Raw genomic sequence first — 22,211 nt, 5'->3', positions numbered from 1 at the left:
GTATGTAATTGGTCAATGTGCGAGATTGTGGCCAAATTGTAACTCGGTGATTATAATGTAAGTGAACAAACAAGAAGTCAACGAGACCAAACATGGCTGCGCGTGTGAGCTCCTTAATGCCGAGAATTGTAATCAATTATAAACTCACAGCTATTTATGGACATACTTTATTACCTTTATACAATCTCTGTATTTGGAATTACAAACATGTTCTAATGAAACAAAGATTGAAAGTCAAACTCACTCAAATGTAGTTTTTCAAGATCCACTGTTTTTCTAGCATTTGAGCACATGAGTTCATCTGACCGGGAGCCCAAATGTTGGGAACCACTGTTCCACTGTGATCTCGTTTAAACATGCTCCTCTTTGACTTTCTGCCATCTGCAGAATCACTATTCCTACGAAAGTGTTGTCCGTCTCTTCTTTTTTTTTTTTTTTTTTCATACTTTTCCCTCTGAATCCTCTCTGTGGCTGGGACGTCGTAGGTGCATAGAAATATTCCGTTAATTGGTTTACTCGTGGCAACAGGGAGACCCCGCTTGCTAGGGTATCCAAAGATGCATGTAAACAGCTTAACCCGCATAAGACCTGATCTGGAGAGAGGCCAGTAGCCGGGTCGCTGTATGTAGCGCATGCAGCCAACAACTGCAGCTTCCCCTCGGCATGAGGCCCCAGCACTGAGCTGAATGATGAGGTCTGTGTCCGGGCAGCAGCTGCCCTGCTGATGGAGCCAAAAGTGAAACGCTCCATTTGGACAAAAAGATGGTATTTGTATAAAAGGTGTGTTGTTTTAATTTGAAGTGACATAAATGCATGGATATATCTGAAGCTGCAGCCTTGTGATTAAAAAATAAAAGTCTCTACTTTATGCAAAAGAGAGCTTTGTTAGCTCAAAAGAGAAATGAGACCACAGAGGGTGTGTATAACCATGCATGATTTGTATTCTTAATAATCTTTGATCACACATTTGAATATGAAGTGTTTAACATTTCAGTAGTTCAGCCAGTCTCTGATTAAAAAAACTCTATTCATCTTAAAATCATCAGCAAACACTAAAGACGACAAAGATGATTTTGATTTGACCACCGAACGCTCTGGAGCAGAACAGCTCCTGTCCGGCTCGACGTCAGATGAGCAGCGGACATTAAATGTCTTCAGAGAGCGGCTCTGTGATGGTGACCTCTCAACCTTTCATTTAGCGCTACGATGAGGTAAAAAAAAATGTCCCTGTGACCAAACGGTTGGATCCATGATGAGACGTTGTCAAAAACCTCGGCGCTCGCGCTTCCGAGCTGAACATAATGACTCCCATCGTCTTCCCAGCAGCACCACCCTAAGAGTGGAAGGGTTACCAATTAAAAGTAAGCTGAGATTGAAGCAACTGCACTGCAAAGCTGTGGCATTCGCCTTCCACTTGAAGCAGGAGCTGCATACAGCAGCAAAATCACGATACGGTCACCAACAAAACAGCTGAGATGTGTGGAGCTTTGATGTATACAAGTTGAAACTGCTGCCCGAGATGTTAGTATGTTGTCTGTACCGCCCCACACTGCAGCCTCTAGAGGCCGCAGCAGGAGCCGAGGCTGCTCCAGCCAGCGTCTCCGCTCGTAAACACCACATCCTCTACTTCCTCTGCTGTTGTTATTCATAGCGTGGTGCTTTCCACAGATGCCCCACCTGTAATATGCACTCAGAGACGTTGCGACAAATGAAACTCCACAATAGTCTCGTGTACAGTCGCTCATTAAGAATTCACTCTGCACCATCAGCGGCCCGACCGCGAGGCGAGTCCCGGAGAATGGACTTTGATCAATAGCTTTTCAGCGGGCCTCCCTCGACACAGTCGAACTCTAATTAAGGCCAGGAGAATGTTTTCATTGTTTTCGGTGCAGTGAATAACTTTAAATCTTCAAAACTGGCCAATCAACACCACTTAACTTAATTAATATCATTAAAGCTGTTTCTGAAAGAGATATGCTGACATAAATAAATGAAATACTATGTGGTGAAGGGCGACGGAGCTTTCCATCAAACTGGTACTTCTGTGTTTCTGTGTGGAGGGTTTTCTTCCTCCATCAGTGCTTCATTTATCTTTCATTTTGCTCCTTTTACACCGTGTTCTTGTGGTCATTTATGACGGCAGAAAAAGAGGATTTATTCAGACCAAAACATTTTTTCTTTGAGTTCTGCGCAGGCCTTTATTCTTCTTCTTTCTTCTTGGTCATTTAGTTACAGGACCTTCTCTTTTCTAACCACACCGTGGATAAATGACGTGAGGCTGAAGTTGAGCTTGATGAGCGTCTTTATCTCCTCCTTCATTTATATAACCGTGAGTTAGAGATGTCAAAGACGTCACTCGTCTCCTCCTCTGAGTGCATTATCTCCTCAGAGATTGCTTGTGAATGTTTCAGCAGCTCTTTGAGGTACGACACAGAAATAAACTGGAGCTGTCTTCTAAACAGCCGTCCTGTGGAGCTCGCCACTAGTTGAAGAGCTTAACCGCTGATTCATGGTTGGAGGTGGTGGGATTACTAACTGGTTGTTTTCATTATTTAACTCAAACCATTTAATACTCACCAACCTCATCTCTCTTCATCTGAGCACACAGGGACTTTGCTGGTCACACATTTACAAACAGGAGCATTAGGGCAACACAAGGCATCAGACAAGTCCTCTGCCTTGTGTTTGGATATTTAAAAAAAAAAACTTGTTTTAATGTCCCTAATTAATCCCCCAACAAATGATGTAATCACTGCGTGTCCCTTTAAATCTGTCTGATGATTTGCAAATGATGTCTAAAATGTGATCCCTACTAAAAGATGATGATATCCAACGCTACAAAAACAAGACCATTCATAAAGTGGAAGTTTCCTTTGAGAGAGACTCTTAGCACACAGATGTAGTTTAGCAAGTTAGTGATCAAAAGTTATATTTGCCTCCCAGAATGAGGCTCTCGTTCGTGTGTGTATTAAATTGTTGCATTCTGAAAGCTCATTATCGATTACTGGTCAGTGTTTGTCGTGTGTGTGTGTTTTAAACTGTCCAAACTGGACATCTTCCCTTGTCTCCTACTTCTCTTGTCTTGGGAAGCGGCTTGAAGTTCCTCCCCCTCAGCTGGTCCTCTGCCTGCTTTTTGACTGAACCAGATCCCTGAGCTCATTTCTGCTTGTGTTTCAGCGCGTCAGAAAAGAAGCCTTTGTGTATCCGTGTGTTTGCTTTTACATCACCATCATCTCCTAATCTCCTCACCGCCCCCCTCCTTTCCTCCCATCATGCAGGTTTTTTAAAGTCATTAACTTCTTTATCAGAACTTGCCAGCAATCCGTATTATTGTGAGAAGATAATTGGATCAGACTCTTCTCCTGGGTACATGCGTAAGGTAAAAGCTCACGAAATGTGGCCTTTCGCTGGTGTGAGTCATCAAGCGATCTGCAGCTTCACTGATCGCCGTTTAGAAAGTGTAACGCTCAGGATGACCTCGGCTCACGTTGAAACTTTTTTTTCCCGTGCCGCTCGACAGGAAGTTACTCGCCTGCTTTGCTGCCCTCCCAGCGCTCTCCTCCCCCTCTAATGAACCCTTTCCCTTCTCTTCAGGAGCCCGGTTGCAGTCGGCCACGGCTGCTACTGTCTGGCCCTGCTGCGGTCGGTGCCAGCCGCCGCCTACGTTGTGCTGGTGACGGCTCTGAGGTACCATCTCTTCATATGGAGCGTCTTTTCGCCCAAGTTGCTGTATGAGTCCATGCACCTGCTGCTGACCGCGGGAGTCTGTCTCTTCTTCAACACCATGGAGCAAAGCCACAGCTCCAGTAAGTCTTAGGGGGCCACGGAGACGCAGGTCTTCCCTGAGGGGAGTCAAAGGGTCCGGCCTGGTCTCTTAGTACTGTGTGTAAGACTCTAAGACTTCCCCTCGCTCCGTAGTGTGCCGATGTGCTGCTTCACAAAGGCTCCCCTCCTTTGCCCTCTGTAGGTTGGCAGAAAATACTTTGAGAATGCACTTACAATGCATTTTTTCAGCCGTCTATTTAAATATTTCATTCTTTCCAAGGAAGAAAAATGTTTTTGGATGAATAAAAGTGAAAAGACATAAAGAAGCTTTTTGAAAGAGAAAACCCTTTATTTTACATATACATGCAGCGTATTACCTCAGGGACTGCTGTGCAGATGTTTTGGCTACATGTATAATTAAATACGTGGGAGACCGTCATGTGTTCACGTTGAGTGTAAACATGTGTGCTTGTTAACGGCTTAGTTAAGATCTGCATCCTCCCAGGTGACATTGGGAAGTCGTGTACGAGATGGTTAAGTAGTGAGAACACCGCCACTGGGCAACGGCATGTCAGAAGCCGCAGAGGTTAACAATTTAAAAAGCTAGTGAGCAGGTAACCTAATGCAGGAGATGCAAATCCATAAAGAGAGAGGAAAAGGATGAGGCTCTTTTCCTCAGACATATTATACAATTATGAAGAAAAACAAAAATTTCGATATATTAACTTAATCCACTGCAAAATGAACGTCCAATTATCCCCTCCGAGGTTGTAAATACCACAGGGTTCATATGGACTCGTCTCATGAACACGGTAAACACGACTCCATTTGAAGGCAGCGTTTGTCACAGATGTTAATAATAACAGATGTTAATAATGATAAATCATGGCTCAGTCCCAGCATTGTGCCACTCCGTCCTGATTTACTGCGACTCATCGTTAATGTTATTTGTAACACTCATACTGTGCAAAAATGTCTGCTGTGACATTAGACCTGTGGACTAATTACAAAGTTGTCCAAGTACAACAAAACTAACAGATCCCAGTCAAGCAGAGAGTGTCCCTGCCCACGGTCTAATCAGGCCACACGAGTGAAAGCACTAGTATGGGTGTAACATCGAGGTGGACGGGGGTTTGATACGGGAGGTTTTGTTTCTCTTCAGATTATTTTAATTTAAGTATGTTGTCTTTTTTTATTCGTTTTACTTTTTCCTTAGTGTTTTTTACCATTAGGTGTTTTCTGCGTGTGTGTCATCATGGTTAAATGCGGTCCTGGAGACGCCGACTGTAGACGGAAAATACGGCAAAAGAGGTTTGGAGTCATTTTCCAGCTGTTTGTCTGTCTGTCTGCCAGTAGACATGATAGCATCGCTAACGTGCAAGATAGTCTCAAAACTTCACAGGTGTGTAGTTGAGGTCAAATGAAAGTGAAGGTCGAGTTTCAAGTGGGTTTGGCATCGCGATCCCATCGCATGATGGCCCCTAGTTCTCTGGTTCATTTTCTCCAGCTCCAACTGAGATTTTATTTATTCAGTAGCAATTTCAGTGTCTCTGCGAGCATTTCTAATGCAGCGTAATGTCGTCTAGAGATCTGCAGCCCATCAGGAACACCAGACATACGGCTCTTTTTATCTCGGTATACCTCAATAATAATTCAGCTGTCGTTATGTTAGAAATCAGTGTAAGGTTGCATGTAGGAAACACCTGTACACCATTGAATGCCATGAAACTAGCCAGTGTTAAATCACCGCCTTAAATATATGTTCAGTCATCTACTAAAGTTTAAAGAAGATTCAGCACACTTTGTTTTCTCTTTTTCCCCCCACATTGCTCAATGGAAAAGACAGTTTGACATTATAGGACAACATGCTTGAGTCTTTGTAGTTATACGATCTTAAAGTTATGCAGGAGCTTAATTCCCTCTTTTACTTGCCCTCATATCCAGCTGCATCTTTCTGATTATGCATTACAATTTGGATGTACAGTTCATATAATTCTCTAGAGTCTGGCAGCGCGCTGCAGATTTATAAACTTCTATCACCAAAGTAAAGCTTGCAACCTGGCTGTCGTCCAAACCAAGAGTATGGAGGCAAAGAGAGCGAGCGGTGTGTTGCTGCTCTGGTACTTATGGAGCACGCTGTATCACTGTGCAGTGTCGCTTGGCCTCCATGTTGAAAGTCAAATAAGAACCTGGATATAAGCAGCAGTTCCTGTGAATCTAAGTCTCCCCGTACGTCATAAACCCAACAGCTTCTGTGACATTGTGTTTGTTCATGTTATTTGTACCACAGTGTTTTATTGCAGTGGTGCATTACAAAATAAAAGCAAAGACCTCCATTCCGGCAGTTGTTTTGCTGAGTTATGGGTGGCTGTGATGTCGATGAACAGCTGTGACTGCTTCAGAGCTGCCTCCTGATTATAACGTGGCCATTCTTACATCATTGCCCTTGGAAAAACAAAAAGATTTAGTGAGTGTTAAAACCACAGTGTGCAACTTTTCACCTCAAGGCAAAAAGGAAAAGGGAATTGTAAGATCTCGCCCCAACACTTGTCACTCACCTTGATGAGCTGTCTACCTTGAAACAGCATCTCACTCGGGGCTAAGATCACTGACATGCCCCCAAGGGGCCACGGGCGTCGGGGAAGCAGATGCCAAACCAAGGAAGGAAAAAGTTAAAATAAAAAAAAAAGAATAAGCAATGCTGGTGTTCAGTGTGTTTCTGAATAGATTTTGTCTGACGCAAGACGAGCTTCACGCTTTGTTTTGCTGCGACTCGCCTCGACAGGGACAGCCTCAGCGCTGGATATACCTACAGGAAACATAATTTAAATGTCCCGAACGTCATTGAAGGATTTCCATTTGAATCCGCAGGGTCACTGACAGACGCACGCTGCATAAGGATCACTTGCAGGTTAGCTGGTTTGCATCAGAAGCAGGGCACTTTGAGCTTTGAAGATGAACCTGACCCTTTTCTAAATTGACAGCATGGCGTTGTCAAGTGCCTTCTCCTCTCTTCAGTTGAGTAAGGATACACAGACTTTAAACAAAGTGTGATGGAAATAGTTTCAGGTAATGTAATCTGTCTGTGTTTACAATGCTTCACATCATGTCTTTGCAAATCCTTAACCAACAAAATGGCATCATGGAAGCCCACTGTGTGGCTGTGATGACGTACGACACAAAACGCACGTTATAAGGTACGTTATTGTGTGACTATCATCTATAATAGTAATGTTTAAAGGCGAGCTACAATGTAGCGCACACATCCTCTCAGATGGAGATATATTTTCCCTTCTGAGAGGTAGAAATGAATGATGTCGGTGTTATGGAGTACTCCGTGTGTGTTTTTTTTATAGTGCTGAAGATGAAGTGTTTGACAGAGCCGCATCCCTCAGCATCTCATCAGCTACCTTGCACTAAAATGAAAACCTGTGACACCACTTTGGTTCTGTGGAGTTTGAGAAACACCTGAAGTACTTTGGGACTCTGAATTGATAATACCATTACAGGGATCATTCGTCGCGGGGTTGGCAGCAGACTTGCCGACAGCAGCCAGAGATGTAATTTTTTTTGGGGGGGGGGCTTTCTGCTGATGAAGTACGTGTCTATAGGGGAAGTTTTTTGTTTTTTTCTTTGTCCATTCATAGTTGTCGTATATTCATTTTAAACGGACCAGCAACTTCTTAAAATACCTTCCCACACAACCTTTCATGGAATGGCTATTAGCAGTATTAAAAAAAAAAAAAAAAAAGTTGTTTTTATTTAAACAAGTCACAGAATATCACTTAAAAACATGAAGTCGGATATGGCTGGACAGGGAGTGGTGTCTGGGTCAAAGTCACTGTGACAAGCTCCAACGAAGACGCTCAACTCAGACAAAATGTAATCCTGATAATAACCCCAGTGTGTGTTTGAATTGGTTTATTTCTGCCTCCTCGTGGACCTGTGTGTAGAACATGGCTGCACCAGTGCAAGAAGAAGCCTCAAAGCAGCTTCACTCAAATCTGATGGGACGACACTTTCCGCATGAAATCATTCCTCTGTATCCAAATAGCTACCGGCCCGTGAAATGGATCAGAATAATGAAAGTGTCCACATGGTTGGAAGCATCTTAACATGAGCTAGCAATGCTGTGGGGATTTTTTTGTGTGTTGTTTTTTTGAAAGTCCATCTTTGTAGGAATGAGTTCAGTTCACAGCAGTTTTTGTGTTTCACGGGATTCTTTTCCAACTGTTTTAATGTAGTTCATGAGAACTGTGAAATCCATCCTGTTCGTACTGCATGTGTGTGTTTATTTCTACCACTCTGTCTGTCTCCTCTTAAGCTGAGTTCTGTCCCTTTTTTTACCTTCTTCTGATTTCTATATCTCCTAACTGACCTTTTTTAGCTTCTTTTGTTTGTTGCAGAGTTGTGCAACAAATATAAGTTATGAAAAGTGACAGATGAGTGTTCATTTTTTATAAAGACTTGTTCTTCCATTATGTATGTCCTTAAGAATTAATTAAATGATTTGCAACACTACTGTTTTAGTTTCCGTGTGATTTAGTCAGCTGCAACAACTACAAGAGTGAACGACTGTCAGAGCCTGATTCAGGTTGAACATTCGCATTCTTTAAGCAGACATTTGATTGTGAACACAGTCCTGATATCTACGTGATTATCTGTCCATTAGTCAGATAGTCTTTCTGCTCCATGCAGCCTTGATGGAGGCCATCTGTCTGCTCTGGAGGACGAATGACATATGAGGCACTTTTCACTGGAGTTTCTGCTGTCAAAGTTTCCCACTGACTTAGTAAAACTGGACACCGAACCATCTGTGAAAGTGCGCTATAGGGTAGCTTAGCGTGCGGTGTAGTAGTAGTAGTAGGAGGAGGAGGAGGAGGATAATTTAGCATCATCCTTCTATCTGCTATCCACCCACTAAATAATAATCTCATGCCTTCAGGAGCTGGACTTCAATGCCGTCGTTAAAGGGACCGCACATTTCATGCTGTGCTCACTTCTGAGTGAGAGTCCCTCTTAAAACCTCCAAAGTGATGATGCGCTTAAGATCTATTATTGCCCCAAAAAACTAAATGTTGCACTGTTTACATTTTCCATACATAACATCCTTTTCTGGTGGCCAAACCACTGGCGCTCGTCACTGCTAAGGTACAGCCACATGTCACCAAACAGGACACACTTCACTCTCCACAGACAAGTCCGGGTGAAATGCTTCTTCCTGAGGGGTCTAACGGTTTGCCGCAACTGCTTGCCAATACTACTCAGCAGATCCAAGAGTTTATTGGGATAACTGAGTCCAAAAGGCCCCTCCACCACAGGGGTTTTTGGGTTTCCATCACAACTGGCACAGATGACCTTTTGGCCAACGCACCGAGTAGCTGCCTCAGCAATGGAGGCTTTAAACACGACCCTCTCGGACTCTTTTTGGCCTTGCTGTAGGTTCTCTGCTATCAGGTACACCTGTAAATCAGTTTATGCTCAAACATGGTGGTCGTTATAAGCACACTCCGTGGCTAACACTGAGGATTAAGTGCTATGGATCAGATAAAACAGGTCTTTCACCTAGTCCTAGATCTCAGGCTTGTTGCCCAAGTGACCACTTAAGTCCCCCAACAGAGTGTGAAGTCCTCGGGCAGAACGCTGTGATGGTTTTCTACGTCAGGCAGACCAAAGCAGAGACTCACGGACACATGGACGCAGAGAGTATGAATTGGCCTTTAGGGGGTGTTTACATGAAGGCACAGACCAGTCAGAGCACTCTCTGAGACCTGCAGTCACATTTTGATGACTTAGTTTTCTGGATGAATTCCAACAGCCAGGGGCTCATGAGAATCCCCACATCTGGCTAGTCTGGCATCGTGACATGCAATTGCAGTTTCTCGATTAAAAAGTATTCTGTGAATAAGCGTAGCGGGCAAACTAACAATTAGTCAATTAGCGCCATCGGCGGGAGTAACTCCGTTGTCAAGCGGAACCAAGGAGTAAAAAGGATGGATATGGGAAAATGACCCCGACATCTCTGAAGTGTTCACTCAAGAGCCTCTCTTCCGCGTTTGGGCTTCTAAATAATAGTTTTGAATTTGATATGACCCCCTTGATTAACAAATACATTTTACAGAAATGTCTAAATATCGGCAGCACAAAGTATTTTGTCATGACAACGCATCACATGTCAACTTAAAATTACATTAGATTCAGGCGGATAAGTTGGTTGTTGGTGATTGGTTTGTGAAAAAAAAGCTGAAGCCCCCAATGGAAATCGACTAGAGTAGAGACGATGTCAGGAGGGGAACGATTCTGTCTGATATCAGGCAAATAGTTTCCCTTTGTTGGAATTTCTTTAAATAATCATTTTTGCCCTCTTTGTTTTTTGAACAATCCTTTTTATTTGACATCCCAGAAGAGCTGATGTGAGACATACATTCTTGCTGATGTTTTGGTTGGTTTAATAACAGAGCTTTCTTCAAGTCATCCATTAAATCCAGTCGCCCCAACTGAATTGCAAATCTTTTTCAAAGCTCCACTGTTTTGCACCCCCCCCCCCCCCCCCCCCCCCATTAGAGAATGCCTTCTCTAATACCCCCACTGTAACTAAAACATGATGCCATGCCCTTTTAGTTCCCCCCCAATTCTTAAACATATTTCCACTGTTTTTCTTGGATGCCCTTACAGAAGAGAAAACATGATAAAGGGCCTCTAGGGTGCCTTCTTCTAGTGGAGAAAACAAGATGCAGTGCTAGTACATGCTGGACAACTTTCTGTGCATATCATATATAATACATATCCGAAGCATGTTGATTTCTATGTGCTCCTCATTTCTCTTTCATGTGAAGTAAGGACTAACTATGTCTGGCCGTCCAGCAGAAAACAGAACTAATTACAGGAATGGAGCAGCTGGAGAACTAAGTATGTGCCTCAGAGTTGGAGCTTTCCCTGTGTAAGCGACCTTACCTCAGCTGCACCGCTCCACTCTTTTGATGCTCCATGAGTTGTCTGCTAAGTGGCAGATGGCAGCGAGCCAAAGAGGTTATTGCAAGTTTAGAGCTGGCTCCCTCTGAAAACACAGCCACTGCAGGAGCTATTGATTGACACACGGCTCACTCTGTGGCTGCAGACGCTGCCAGGGTTCCCCTTCTCCCCCTCACTGCATCTCGACCACACTTTCTGTTCCAAGCTACTGAGAGGAATCCAGCTCACTAAAACTCTGCTCAGTTAAGAAGCCTGGAGGGGAACACTTGCTGTTTGCATAAAATTACTACTGGCTTGACTTACACAGCAGTAAAGCTGCTTGTTAACCCGTCGTGAACTACATTTTACACTTTTATTGGTAAATACATTAGATTGTGTGTTCGAGTTACAGCTCTGACCTGAGGATTTTTTTACTCCACTTTAAATGTCAAGATGTGTTGGGAACACTTTTACTTTTCACATAATGACTCCCTGCTCAGAATAATATAGCAGTGTGTCTCTCTGAGGAGTTTTAGGTGAGAAATGTGACACTCGGCAATTGCATTAACATTTATATTTTAGGGAGGAGTATTTAGTTGGTTGTAAAGTGCAACCTCACCGCTATATGCCAGAAAATGTTACACACTGCTACTTTAAGAAGTGGATGAACAAACTTGCCAGAAGTTATAGAAAATACCTTTCCATGCTGATTTGCTGGCAGACTTACAGACGTCTGCTGCAGAGAGTTTGGTTCATACTGAGTATAACAGATAATTAAATATCAAGGCAAAGCATTCATCAGTTATTATTTCGGCAGGTTGCCATGTGAGATGAGTCGATTGTAATCCACAAATCCATTTGGAGGTCGGTCATGGTGGAGTCGGTCGGTCATTAAAGCACTGTTAGTTCATCCGTGACCCAGCAGGAAGTCAATAGAACTTTTTCTCCTTCTACACAAAGTATTTCATCCTTTAGAACAGATACAAACCATGAAGGCATATTTTCAATACAGGATATTTCTGGTAGGGTTCTTTTCCAATATAAACTACGTCACCAGATTTCAGCATCTGGCTATAATCAAATGACTGCTGATCGACCTCCTGCAGTATCAACTTGTGCACTCGAGTTGAAAAACTGTTATCTTATTAGTCCAGATCTAGTGAACTATCTTTAAATGTCCTTTTTGACGAAATAGTAGTTTGGCCAAACTATGGTCTTCATCCGGGATGGAGTATTCTCAGTTGTCATGGAGATGGAACTTTTCGGACCTCTATGTCGTTAATCCTCTCACACAGTCTCATCAGTGGATGAGGTACATGTGCTCCGGTTTAGAGTTCCAGAGGAAGCAGGTAAGTGGACTTGGAGTTAGGACTGGGAAAATCGATTAATTGTTTAAATCCATCTTTTAATCCTAAAAGGCCAAACATTGTCTGGTTTAGGCTTCTCCAGTGTGATGATGCTTTTCTATGTTTTATATCTTTGCAAATTCACTGTCTTTGGAACTTTTGATCGGAAAAACATTTGAAGAAGTCACCTTTGGCTTTAAGAAATTGTGATCTGTATTTTTCAATGTTTTCTAACATTTTATAGACAAAATCATTCATTGATTCATTGTGAAAGTAATCCTTCGATCTATCCATTATTATTTAAAAAAAAAAAGTTAGTTGAAGCCTTATAAATCAAAACAACTACTGAGATGCATGTTTGTTTTTGTCAACATCTGTGTGTGTGTGTGTGTGTGTGTGTGTGTGTGTGTGTGTGTGTGTGTGTGTGTGTGTGTGTGTGTGTGTGTGTGTGTGTGTGTGTGTGTGTGTGTGTGTGTGTGTGTGTGTGTGTGTGTGTGTGTGCGCGCGCGTGCGTGCGTGCGTGTGCACTTTGCAAGTTCACACTGAGCTGTATGACAGCCACCACATAGTGCACACTGGGCTACAGTACCAGTGTGATCAATGGCTTTTGATTGGGTTTCCAGCACATCAAGCTACAAGCTAAAAATTCATAATTATCTGCAAATAATGTGAAAACACAATAGCACATAGTTCTGCTGCAAAACAGACTTGAAGCCTCTGCAATGGTGCCTTTTTATAGTTGCTCATTGTGCATTCAGTCATAACGAGAGCTCTAACGCTGTTAGAGGAAATGAAAATCAGAAACTTTAAAACTCTTCAAAGATGGTACAAAGGAGAGAATCAAGCTTTTCAGAAATTGGCACAAGCGAGTCTAATGGCTTGGAAGCTCACACATAGGTAATGAACCACATTTTTGTCCGGAAAGGCCCAGTGTTGGCTTTTAAAAGCCACTGGAGCTTTTCCAGACACAACTTTCCCTGGCAGCTGCACACCGACAAATGGAAATGTGTCTAATGAAAGGCTTTTAGGGGGTATTGATTTTGTATTCCTCTATAAGTTCGGCCCGGCAATTTTGTCCTTGACATACATTCAGATAAGTATGCAGATGGGGGAAAACAATGTAATACGAGATGTGTGTCTGTGTTTCTCTCTACAGCACAACTATATTTCTCTGTGGGAGCGGCTGCAAAGCCAGAGCTACAGCATTTAAAAAGTTATTATACTTGTTAATGCGCCAATTGTCTCACATCTCAAAGACATTTTTGAACTCCCTTCCTCGCCTCGGGGCTCCGTCAGCTCATCCCCGGCTGTACGCTCCTGTCCACGTACATCATTCATCCAGATATCTGCAGTGTAATCACTTGTGCAGAATCCCTCCATTATATTCCTCAGAGTGAGGATCTTAAAGATGCAAGTCAGCATTTTTCTTTTACTTTTTGTGACCAGAGCTGGAGGCTGTCATTACACTAATGCAGCACTGCTATCCAACAAAGGATCAGCCACCAGGAAAAAGAAACACTCCAGAACCGCAGACACACAGCTCTTAAGATAATAGACTGTCCGACACAACAACATCACATGTATTTGCTTTTTTTTTTAAACGTGCAATTACTGATCAGTATACCTCTGAAGGAGCAGGATTTTTTTGTATATAGAAAGCATGTCGTGAGCCGTCGTTAAAGGCACAGTTCATACACTAGTGGAGGTAATCACATAGGCGTACATCGGTTTTGAGAAGAGTAGAATCAGGCATGTGACCCGTAAGGTCGCCAGGTTGATTCCCATGAAAAGGTGCCACTAAGCAATGCACTTAACCCCGATATCTCCTCCTTATGTAGCATCACGATGGCCATCAGAAGAAGACGCTGTCTGTGCTGTCTCAGTCAACTCCCCCGGATAAATGAGATTTATTGCGTAGCCTCAGGTTTTCTTTCCAGTGAACAGGCAGGTGACGTTTGTTAACGACCAGAGAGCAGAGATGCATTCGTCATGACAGACAGCAGGCTGTAAACTGCTCCCACGGCGGTGACTTTTAGAAAGTTAATCTCTCTCCTTTTTTCTTGTAAGACTGAATGCACTTTGTCATTTCATAATTACGTCTGATGGAGCTGATACTTAAACAGCAACACAGTGAAACGTGAACATGAGAGTTCTTCAGTTAGATATATTCTCAGGGTTTTGGTGTGAGGTGAAAATTAGATTTGTGCCTCAGTACTGAGTGAACATTGGGACATTTTGACCACTAAAAAAAGCACAGAAATTATATTTTGTTCAGGAATTTCCATGATGTGAAGAACAGTTTAATGTGCCATAATTTCAAACAATGAATAAAAAGAGTAGGTGATTTGTTTTTTGTTTTTTTTTCCTCAATCAGCTGTTGGGATTGTTGGTTTTCTAGGGAAGTAGGGAAGGACTGAGACAAACACTGCAGCTACACAATTGTTTGTTTGTTTTAAACAATTTGGGTTACAAACCTAGTGTATGGACATTTATAAAACTCAGTTTTTAATAGAATTTGTACTTTATTAGCTTGCAACCTTAGCTTATGGTGTCCCACGTCCCCGTAAGGGCTCATCCCTATGTTCCCAGGGTCCTCATTGTAAGAGATTAATAAGGTCTATTTTCACAGTTCACATTGTTTAAGAATGAAGGCAGATGGACTCTTCAAATGCAGTTTGAATGGTAAAAATCAGTTCAGTTGTGGAGATTTTAGTGTCTAAAATCAATAAAACTGGCTGGCCACCAGTGTTAGTGTGTATGTTTCAAGGAGTATACAATCAGTAATTTAAAAGCTGTAGTGTGTGATCGCAACATAACTGAAAAATACTTTTAACATTTGACCTAGGGGGGGAAAAGCACTGCTGAGAACATAAAACCATTAGAAAGGTTTCCTTAATGTGTTATATTAATAAGAGGTTATTGAGCTGACTAACATAGAAACATGGGGACATACTGTAGAATCTAGCAGGGAGCTATCTATCTACAGTGTAGATAGATAGCTCCCTGCTAAATACACAGCAAGTTAGCTAACTAAGCTAGTTGGCTAACAGGAACATTGCTCACATTACCCAGCCATGGCATTGTGATTATTTATGAAAACTGATTTTTTTGTTGTTGTTTCGTAGCAGTAGTGGCCAACAAAAAGTGTAAAGCCCTAAGTTGAGTCCAATGTTACAATAGCTAGCTGACTTACAGGCTAGTGTAGCTATAGGCCTATTAACATTACCAGTGGACCTTTAATTCAAGTAAAATAGCAATGCCACCATGTAAAATACAAAATAAATACATAAGTATTATTCGTAAAACTAATTTAAAGTATCAATTTGAAAAGCACCAGAAAAATGATCCTGTGAGTGCTGCTCTATTTTATCATTGGATTATTATTACTGGAGCGGTCTTATAGAAATATCATTTTATTGTAATAGTTTGTCAAGGTGAAGCTAAATAAGTATTTTATGTACAATTGAGTAGTTTAATGTACACACAGTGCATCATATTGTATATGCTTTGAAAGCTATATGTAAATCTAAATTTGTCAAATAACTAAAATAAATGTAGTGAAATAAAAAATGTTTCCTTCTGAATCGTAGTAGAATAGAAGTATTATGTGGCATGAAATGGACATTCTCAAGTTAAGTACTTAAGTAAATGTACTTATCCAGTGTGACTTACAAATTAGGCAATCATTATCGATTCTCCTGAAATGAGATGAAATAAAGATAATTATTGTTTGTTGAAATCGAACCATCGTTCAAGACTATTCCAAACTATGTGACCCAGTCTGTTGTGATGGCAGTAACTACAGTCTGATGTTAAAAGTGCCATAATTGGCATAATTAAACGATACAGTGCTGTGAAATGAAATGTTACAGTGCTGTAATAGGAGCATGAACACTGCTCGTCTTCATTAAATCATTCAGTTACTGTGGAGTAAAATCTTACAAACAACCTCCCCATGTTGTCAATGCTATAGATGTTTGTGCACAGTTTGTCTTCTATATATATCTTTCCAATTATTCCATATGTAAACAGACCTTATGCATCCTAAAGAAGATATGAAATCTCTTGCTCTGCATAGCTTAACCAGACAACCAACTGGAAAATGGAAATGGAAAATGTCAGACAGTCCAATAACTCCCAATGCAAACAAAGCCGGTACTAAAGTTCCAGTGATTCGACATAGGGGATCACAGTACCATTCAGACTGAAGTTCCATACAGTTTATACCACTCTGTCAATTATAGGTTTATTTATGCCACATTAAGTCACCTAAAGATATCCTTCATAGGCAAAAAGTAAAACCAAATGATGCCTATACACCATAACTGTTCGCAATCCTTTTTTGACTTTAGTTATTAAATGTCAGCCCAATACTGGTGAGTAACAAGCACCATGCATGGTTGAAATGAATATGTAACGGAAGCAGAATTGCTTCATTGCACCGGCTCCCTGGAGGGTGATCTTTACAAAACCTGACATTTTACTTTATTTCAAGGTGTTAAGAGTTAAGAAAGAAGGCAGAAAACATTCTCAGATACTTTCTCTAAAGGTTAAGGCGAATGTGTCTCTCCCCGCTGACAAATGTAGTTTTTCAAGCAGATTAAAAAGCAACATATCCATCCCAGCTAACTCATTAAGCTCGCTGGGATACTGCTGACCTGGGCGACTGTGCTGCAGGTTGAAGCGCTGCCGCTGGCAGAGGCACGCGCCTTATTTGTTTGAAAGGGTCTGAACTTGAACTCTTATTTTCTGTTCTGGTTTTCTGTCGGTGGACAGAGCTCTTGTATGCATCTTTCTTTGGACAACCCCCTCCTTGAAACTTTTAGGACACCAGCTCCCTGAAGAAGACCTCTTTTGTTCTCTTGTCGGTCGCTGGCTTAATCGTAGGTTATAGCTGTATTTTTTACTTGCATGAAATTTTAGATGAAAGAGAAGAGCAGGTTATTTTTTTTCATCTCTGGCACTCAAAGCCCAACTTAAGTAGCATGAGAGAGAGGAAAGCATCATCTCGCGGTTTGAAAAGGATAAGAGGAGGATTATTACACTGAGCCAGTACCGTACTTCTTTAAGTGTCTCTCTCAAAGTGCCCCTGAACAGACATTTGGCCATGGATCCTCATTTGAGAGCTTTAATTTGACTGAAAATGGACCATTTCAATTTGATTTACCACTGAGCGGTGTTGTCAGTCAGGCACATAATCATGACAGCCACATCTACCTTTCTTCCTGTCACTGTTCTAGCTGTTAAGTGAAATTAGAAACAGTGAGGTTGAGAATGTTTTGAAGGATCCTTGCCGTGAGCTGATGTGGTTATTTGTGTGCGGTGGATTTAATAAATGATTTCAAGTCATCAAATGGAACAATATGGGAGGCAGTGGTGCGCAGTTTACATTTTTAAATTGGAAACGATGCAGGACCACCTTCAGTCCGTATCATATCTGGACAGCCTGCTACATCTGAGGGTGCATTAAAAGACCCCCCAAATAAGTTGTTGTCTATAATTACTCCTTCTGATACTTTAAAACAAATTAGCTGTGGTGCATTCAGGCTCACCCTGTCCCTCTGCTTCCTCCCATATAGTCATTATCATTGATAGCGGTCTTATCAACCTTACCAGTTATAGCACAGAGAAACAGCATAGGAGTAGAACGGACATTGAACAGTTTTCCATGGTCATTTGATTTGCACAAAAGACAATAGAGATTGTTGTTAGTTGTGATGGTGACGTCAGTGCCTTAAAGAGTAATTGTTTCTCACCGGGGAAGAGCGCAGATGCAGCTCCAGAAACAGATGACGGGCTCGTTAGGTAGCGTCTCCTTCCTCGAGCGGTGAGGAGTGAGGCGGAGCGCTGCCACCAGCCCGATGTTTGACTCTGTAGTCAGTGTAGCGTTAAACCAGCTGTCCGCTAGTTAGCTTGTCCGTTCCACCATGCTTTAATGCTACACCGGCTACAGACAATAGAATGGACAAAGCTGTCACTTATCTGGCGATAGCAGTGTGCTTTCCCATGCTATGTCAGGAGCGTGTGTGTGAAGCACTAAGTTGTTAGTTTTTAATCATGTACTCTTGCTCTCTATGCTTCGTAAAGTTACTACTCCACTGCTCAGATTAGTGGTTCCTTCAAAACCTCATCTCGGTGAGTGTGCCCTTTCCTCCTGCTGCTGTGAGTCGGTTTAGTTTATACGGTCGCAATGGCAAAGACGCATACAAATAGCCGCCGCTCTGACCATCCAGCTACGTTGATTTCAATGGGAATGTCCGATCTGCTCCTACTTTATTCCTCTATATGTGCCTCTTTGGTCTGTTAAATAATTACCTTTAAGTCACACTTCAGCAATGTTACACTTTTTAAATGCGAAGGGCTAATAGCCTACTCACCCTGGGGAAACAGTTAGGCCTATCATGTCCTCCGACGCTCTGGAAGGAGCGCTGCAAAGTATTTCAAAAATGATGATGTCATAGTGATGTCATTAGGGTTATCTAAGTTTTAGCTTTAAACTTATAACAGAAAGCACGTGTTACAAACTGAGGGTGCGTCTCCCTGCCAGACAAGGATAGTTTTGTGAAACATGTTAACCTGTTGCATTGTGGGAAATGTATGCTTTACCCACACATGGGCCTAACACTAAAATAGTCTTTTGGTTTCTGCTAATTCAGTTTTGAATGCTTTTTTTTTAAGTTCCCCAACGTTATGAAAACAAAATAATGAACCACTGCAGTGTTCCTTTAAAGTGGCCTTTAAAGTTGTAGTCTTTCTTTTCTCTTGATGTTACAACTTGAAAGATGTGTTCCAGGTATTTTCCCAGATGACGATGATTAGAAAACAATTGATTATATTGTAGACTACATGGCTCCTGATGATTATCAAATAGAAAGGTTAAATTAATTAACTACACAGCCCCATAACAATCAGAGGAAGTCAGTTGAAACCCTGAAAATTAAGTTTCATCGAATGGATTTCTGAAAGCTATTGCAGCAGCTTCATGACGTCAGATGAGGTTAAATACACTTTTTATTCACAAGTAGAAATGTCAACAGCAAACATTCAAAACATAAACTCTGCTTTTGTTATACTAGCAAGCTGTTGCGTTTATGGGCCTTGATTTGCCTGCACTGTCTGGGCCAGATGACTTATCTGTTCATTAGTCAGTGTGACTGGTGATGTAGCCTACACACTACCAGACAGATGTAAGAAAATATCAGAATGAGAAGGAAATCAGGTGAATTCAAATCCACTGCTGCTGCCCTACTGTGTAACTTACTGCTGTTGTTGGAAGAAGAAGAGGAGAAGAAGAGGGGAATTGTTTAAGCACAGAGTCATTGATTGTCACAGCGGAGGAGAAACGCTGCTGGGGCTGCTCCAGAGCGGCTATGTGTTGCATGCCTCGGCGGGGAAAATGTCTTCGTATGCGGGGGGCAGCTCGCTGGGGAGCGGGTAGGAGAAAGGGAAGCAATGATTGAGCTCCGGGTCCGTGGGCGAGTATCCCGGCAGCTCGATGGACGGGTGTCCCCCGCACTGCACTTCTGCACCTGTCTCGTCAAACACATTAAAAACACCCAGGTTGATGTAAGACACCGGCTGGAAATCCCCCGAGCAGTCCCGCTCCTCGCTGAAGATGATCGCACCGGCGCGCTGCCTCTGGGACTCTCGGTTCCTAGAAAACTGCGCTGTTTTGTACCTTTTGATGACCACCAGGTTGATGAGCCCGAGGAGGCACTCCAAGGTGCTGAGAACAGTGGAGACGACCAGACTCCGCTGGTACTCCCTCAGCTGCTCGCAGGCAGGGTTCGCAACCACCGGGTGGAAGCAGTAATGGGTGTATTTCCTCTCCACCAGGGAAGCCGTGTCCCCGTCCACCACTGCGCCGGAGAAGGCAGTGAGGACTCCCAACAAGAACACCACAACACCGAGGAGAAAGAAATTCCTGCAGCCGGGCTTCTCCACGCAAAAGAGCAGCGCGGAGCCCAGCAGCGCCTGCCCGATTCCCAGAAGTAGCCCCGAGTAGAAAGCCCCGGCCGCGGCTCCGAGGTGGAAATGCGCTCTCACCGTAGATCCCAACGAGACGCATCTTAATCCAACGACAACTTCGCTCAGGGCGCACACGAAGAGGAGGGTGCTGGAGAAGACGGCGCACAGTCCTTTCCCACTCAACTTCATTATATTCCACCTCTGCCGCTCTCGAGCCCTCTCCCCCCTTCTTCATCCTCCTTCGTCTCCTCTGGAAGCACTCTCACGTTGGGACATCATCTGCCGGTGACTCCTCCGGTTCAAAGCGGGCGATCCTCGCCACTGTGGCGTCTCTCTCTCATCCCCGCCGCTTTACGGGAATATATAAATAACTAATGCCGCGACCGCGCTCCTTTTTGCACTTATCGGTAATCCATACGCAGGCAGTGATCACTTTACCCCAGATAACCTAACCGCCCATCAGACTCTCGAGGCACTCTCCTGACCAAAAGTTTTTCCTTTTTCCCCTCCTCCTCCTCCTGAAGAGAGAGTCTCATCCGCAGTCCAAGTCGTCAGAATGAATGGTGTGTGTGTGGCGTTTCTGTGGCAGAGAAGGAGGCGGCTGCTTGAGCCGGAGATGCTTGAGGGTCCCGTGGACCAATGACCGATGACCCACAGGCCCTCAAATCACCTCAACACTCCCACAGTGCGTCTAAGGTGCCCCGTGGTGACTTTATATAGCGGGACTGGTGTTAAATGAAAAGGTGGGTAAACGACTTTTGGTCGGTGAGCGAGAAAACAAACACCAGCAGGAACAGAAATCATTGGCTTTCAGCAACATTAATTTCCTCACAACCCCGTTAAAGCCCCAAGCCTTGTCGTAAAATCGGTTTGGTAGCAGTAGCTGTGAGTCAATGAACTTAATTAGGAGGTGCTAAACTGTATTCCTGCAACAACAAAAACAAGGTGGATATGCTGAGTTTTGTTCTTCTTTTTTCCTCTTCTTTTTTAAAATCTCGTTCCAATTGTCATTATATGCGACATACATGCCGTGATGTATCGACGTCATCCTTGCCTAATGGTCTCGTGGATTGTTGTTTGTCAGGTGGATCTGTCTGGAAATCAGAAACAAAAGCATTAATAATAGAGCAGCGCTGCTCTGCGCGCTGTCCGTGGTGCTGAAACATAAAGCCCGGGCCAGATGGCAGCTGACTGGCTTCCTCTACATCTCCTCCTCTCAGCCATCCTCACAGAAAACACACCGGGCGTTTTATTGAACGTAGGAGAAAACTATACATCTCACGTTTTATTTAGCACAGATTGAATTACCATTTGTGTAGGTGGGGATATAACTGCGGGCGGTTTTTGTCGTCGAGTGCCCAAATGACCTTGGCGTTCGTGGGGCACGTGCCACAGACAATCAGAGAGAAATTTAGAAAAGAGCAGAGGTGTTACAGGGTAGATTATAAATAAATCTCTTAAATCCCGAAGCAAATGTAGAAGGACATACCCTGTGAGTCATCCAAAGTCGATGCAGTAATGTGTAACAGAAGTGGGCTAAAGGCAGCCTGTGAGTATGAAGTCCATGTTTATGTTGTTCTTAAGTTCATGTTTTGATTGACTTCATGCTGGCTAGACGAGCACGCAGATCAGACTGGCTCAGGTAAAGTTAAAGTGAGACGATAAGAAGCAGTAACCAGCGGTGCTTTGAGTTAAATGCTAACATCAGCAGGTGTAAGCATACCATGGTCAGACACATCTTAATGCAACATGTAGGTTTTAATAAATGAATGAAACGTTAAAATGCTAAAAGTACATAGAAACTAAAACGTGCTGACTCAAAGAGCTAAGTTACGCACAAAGTTAATTTAGCTTGTTAGATTGCAACATTTTTGCCTATTAACACTAAACGCAAGAGATTGTTCTGTGAGTCATTAGTTTTGCAGGTATTTGGTCATTAACCAAAGCATTGGAATCTAAAAGTTTTGATAGTTTATTTAGACATTTCAAGCCAACAGGGACAGAAAGCAAAGTCGTTAGTAATCATCCTCTGGGGACCACGAATGTCCATACAAAAAAATGTATGGCAATCCATCCTGTAGAGATCATTCAGTCTGGACAAATGTGGTGGACCGACTGAAAGACTGGCCATCCACAGAGGAATGTCAGCTGCATTCCTCTGTGGATGGCCAGTGTCAAAGA

General features: G+C 42.9%; 2 protein-coding genes across 2 annotated transcripts in view; one reads left to right on the top strand and one right to left on the bottom strand.

The window, feature by feature from the left end:
- Positions 1-8,286, top strand: part of pigg (phosphatidylinositol glycan anchor biosynthesis class G (EMM blood group)) — a 60,128-nt gene extending 51,842 nt beyond the window's left edge. The window contains exon 13 of the mRNA XM_068714254.1: positions 3,595-8,286. Within this exon, the coding sequence (XP_068570355.1) occupies positions 3,595-3,817 (223 nt within the window). The 3' untranslated portion in view covers positions 3,818-8,286. The remainder of the gene's footprint in view (positions 1-3,594) is intronic.
- A 10,769-nt stretch (positions 8,287-19,055) lies between these two features.
- Positions 19,056-21,195, bottom strand: LOC137875848 (transmembrane protein 271). The gene has a single exon (XM_068715360.1). It carries the CDS (start codon positions 20,217-20,219, stop codon positions 19,431-19,433), a length of 789 nt encoding a protein of 262 aa, XP_068571461.1. The 5' UTR covers positions 20,220-21,195; the 3' UTR covers positions 19,056-19,430.
- Between the last annotated feature and the right edge of the window lie 1,016 nt (positions 21,196-22,211).

This window comes from Cebidichthys violaceus, unplaced genomic scaffold (assembly GCF_023349555.1).
Source record: "Cebidichthys violaceus isolate CVI_PGR_0920_01 unplaced genomic scaffold, fCebVio1.0.p SCAF_2, whole genome shotgun sequence".
Taxonomy (NCBI): Eukaryota; Metazoa; Chordata; class Actinopteri; order Perciformes; family Stichaeidae; genus Cebidichthys; species Cebidichthys violaceus.
This window is presented reverse-complemented; position numbering and strand designations above follow the sequence as displayed.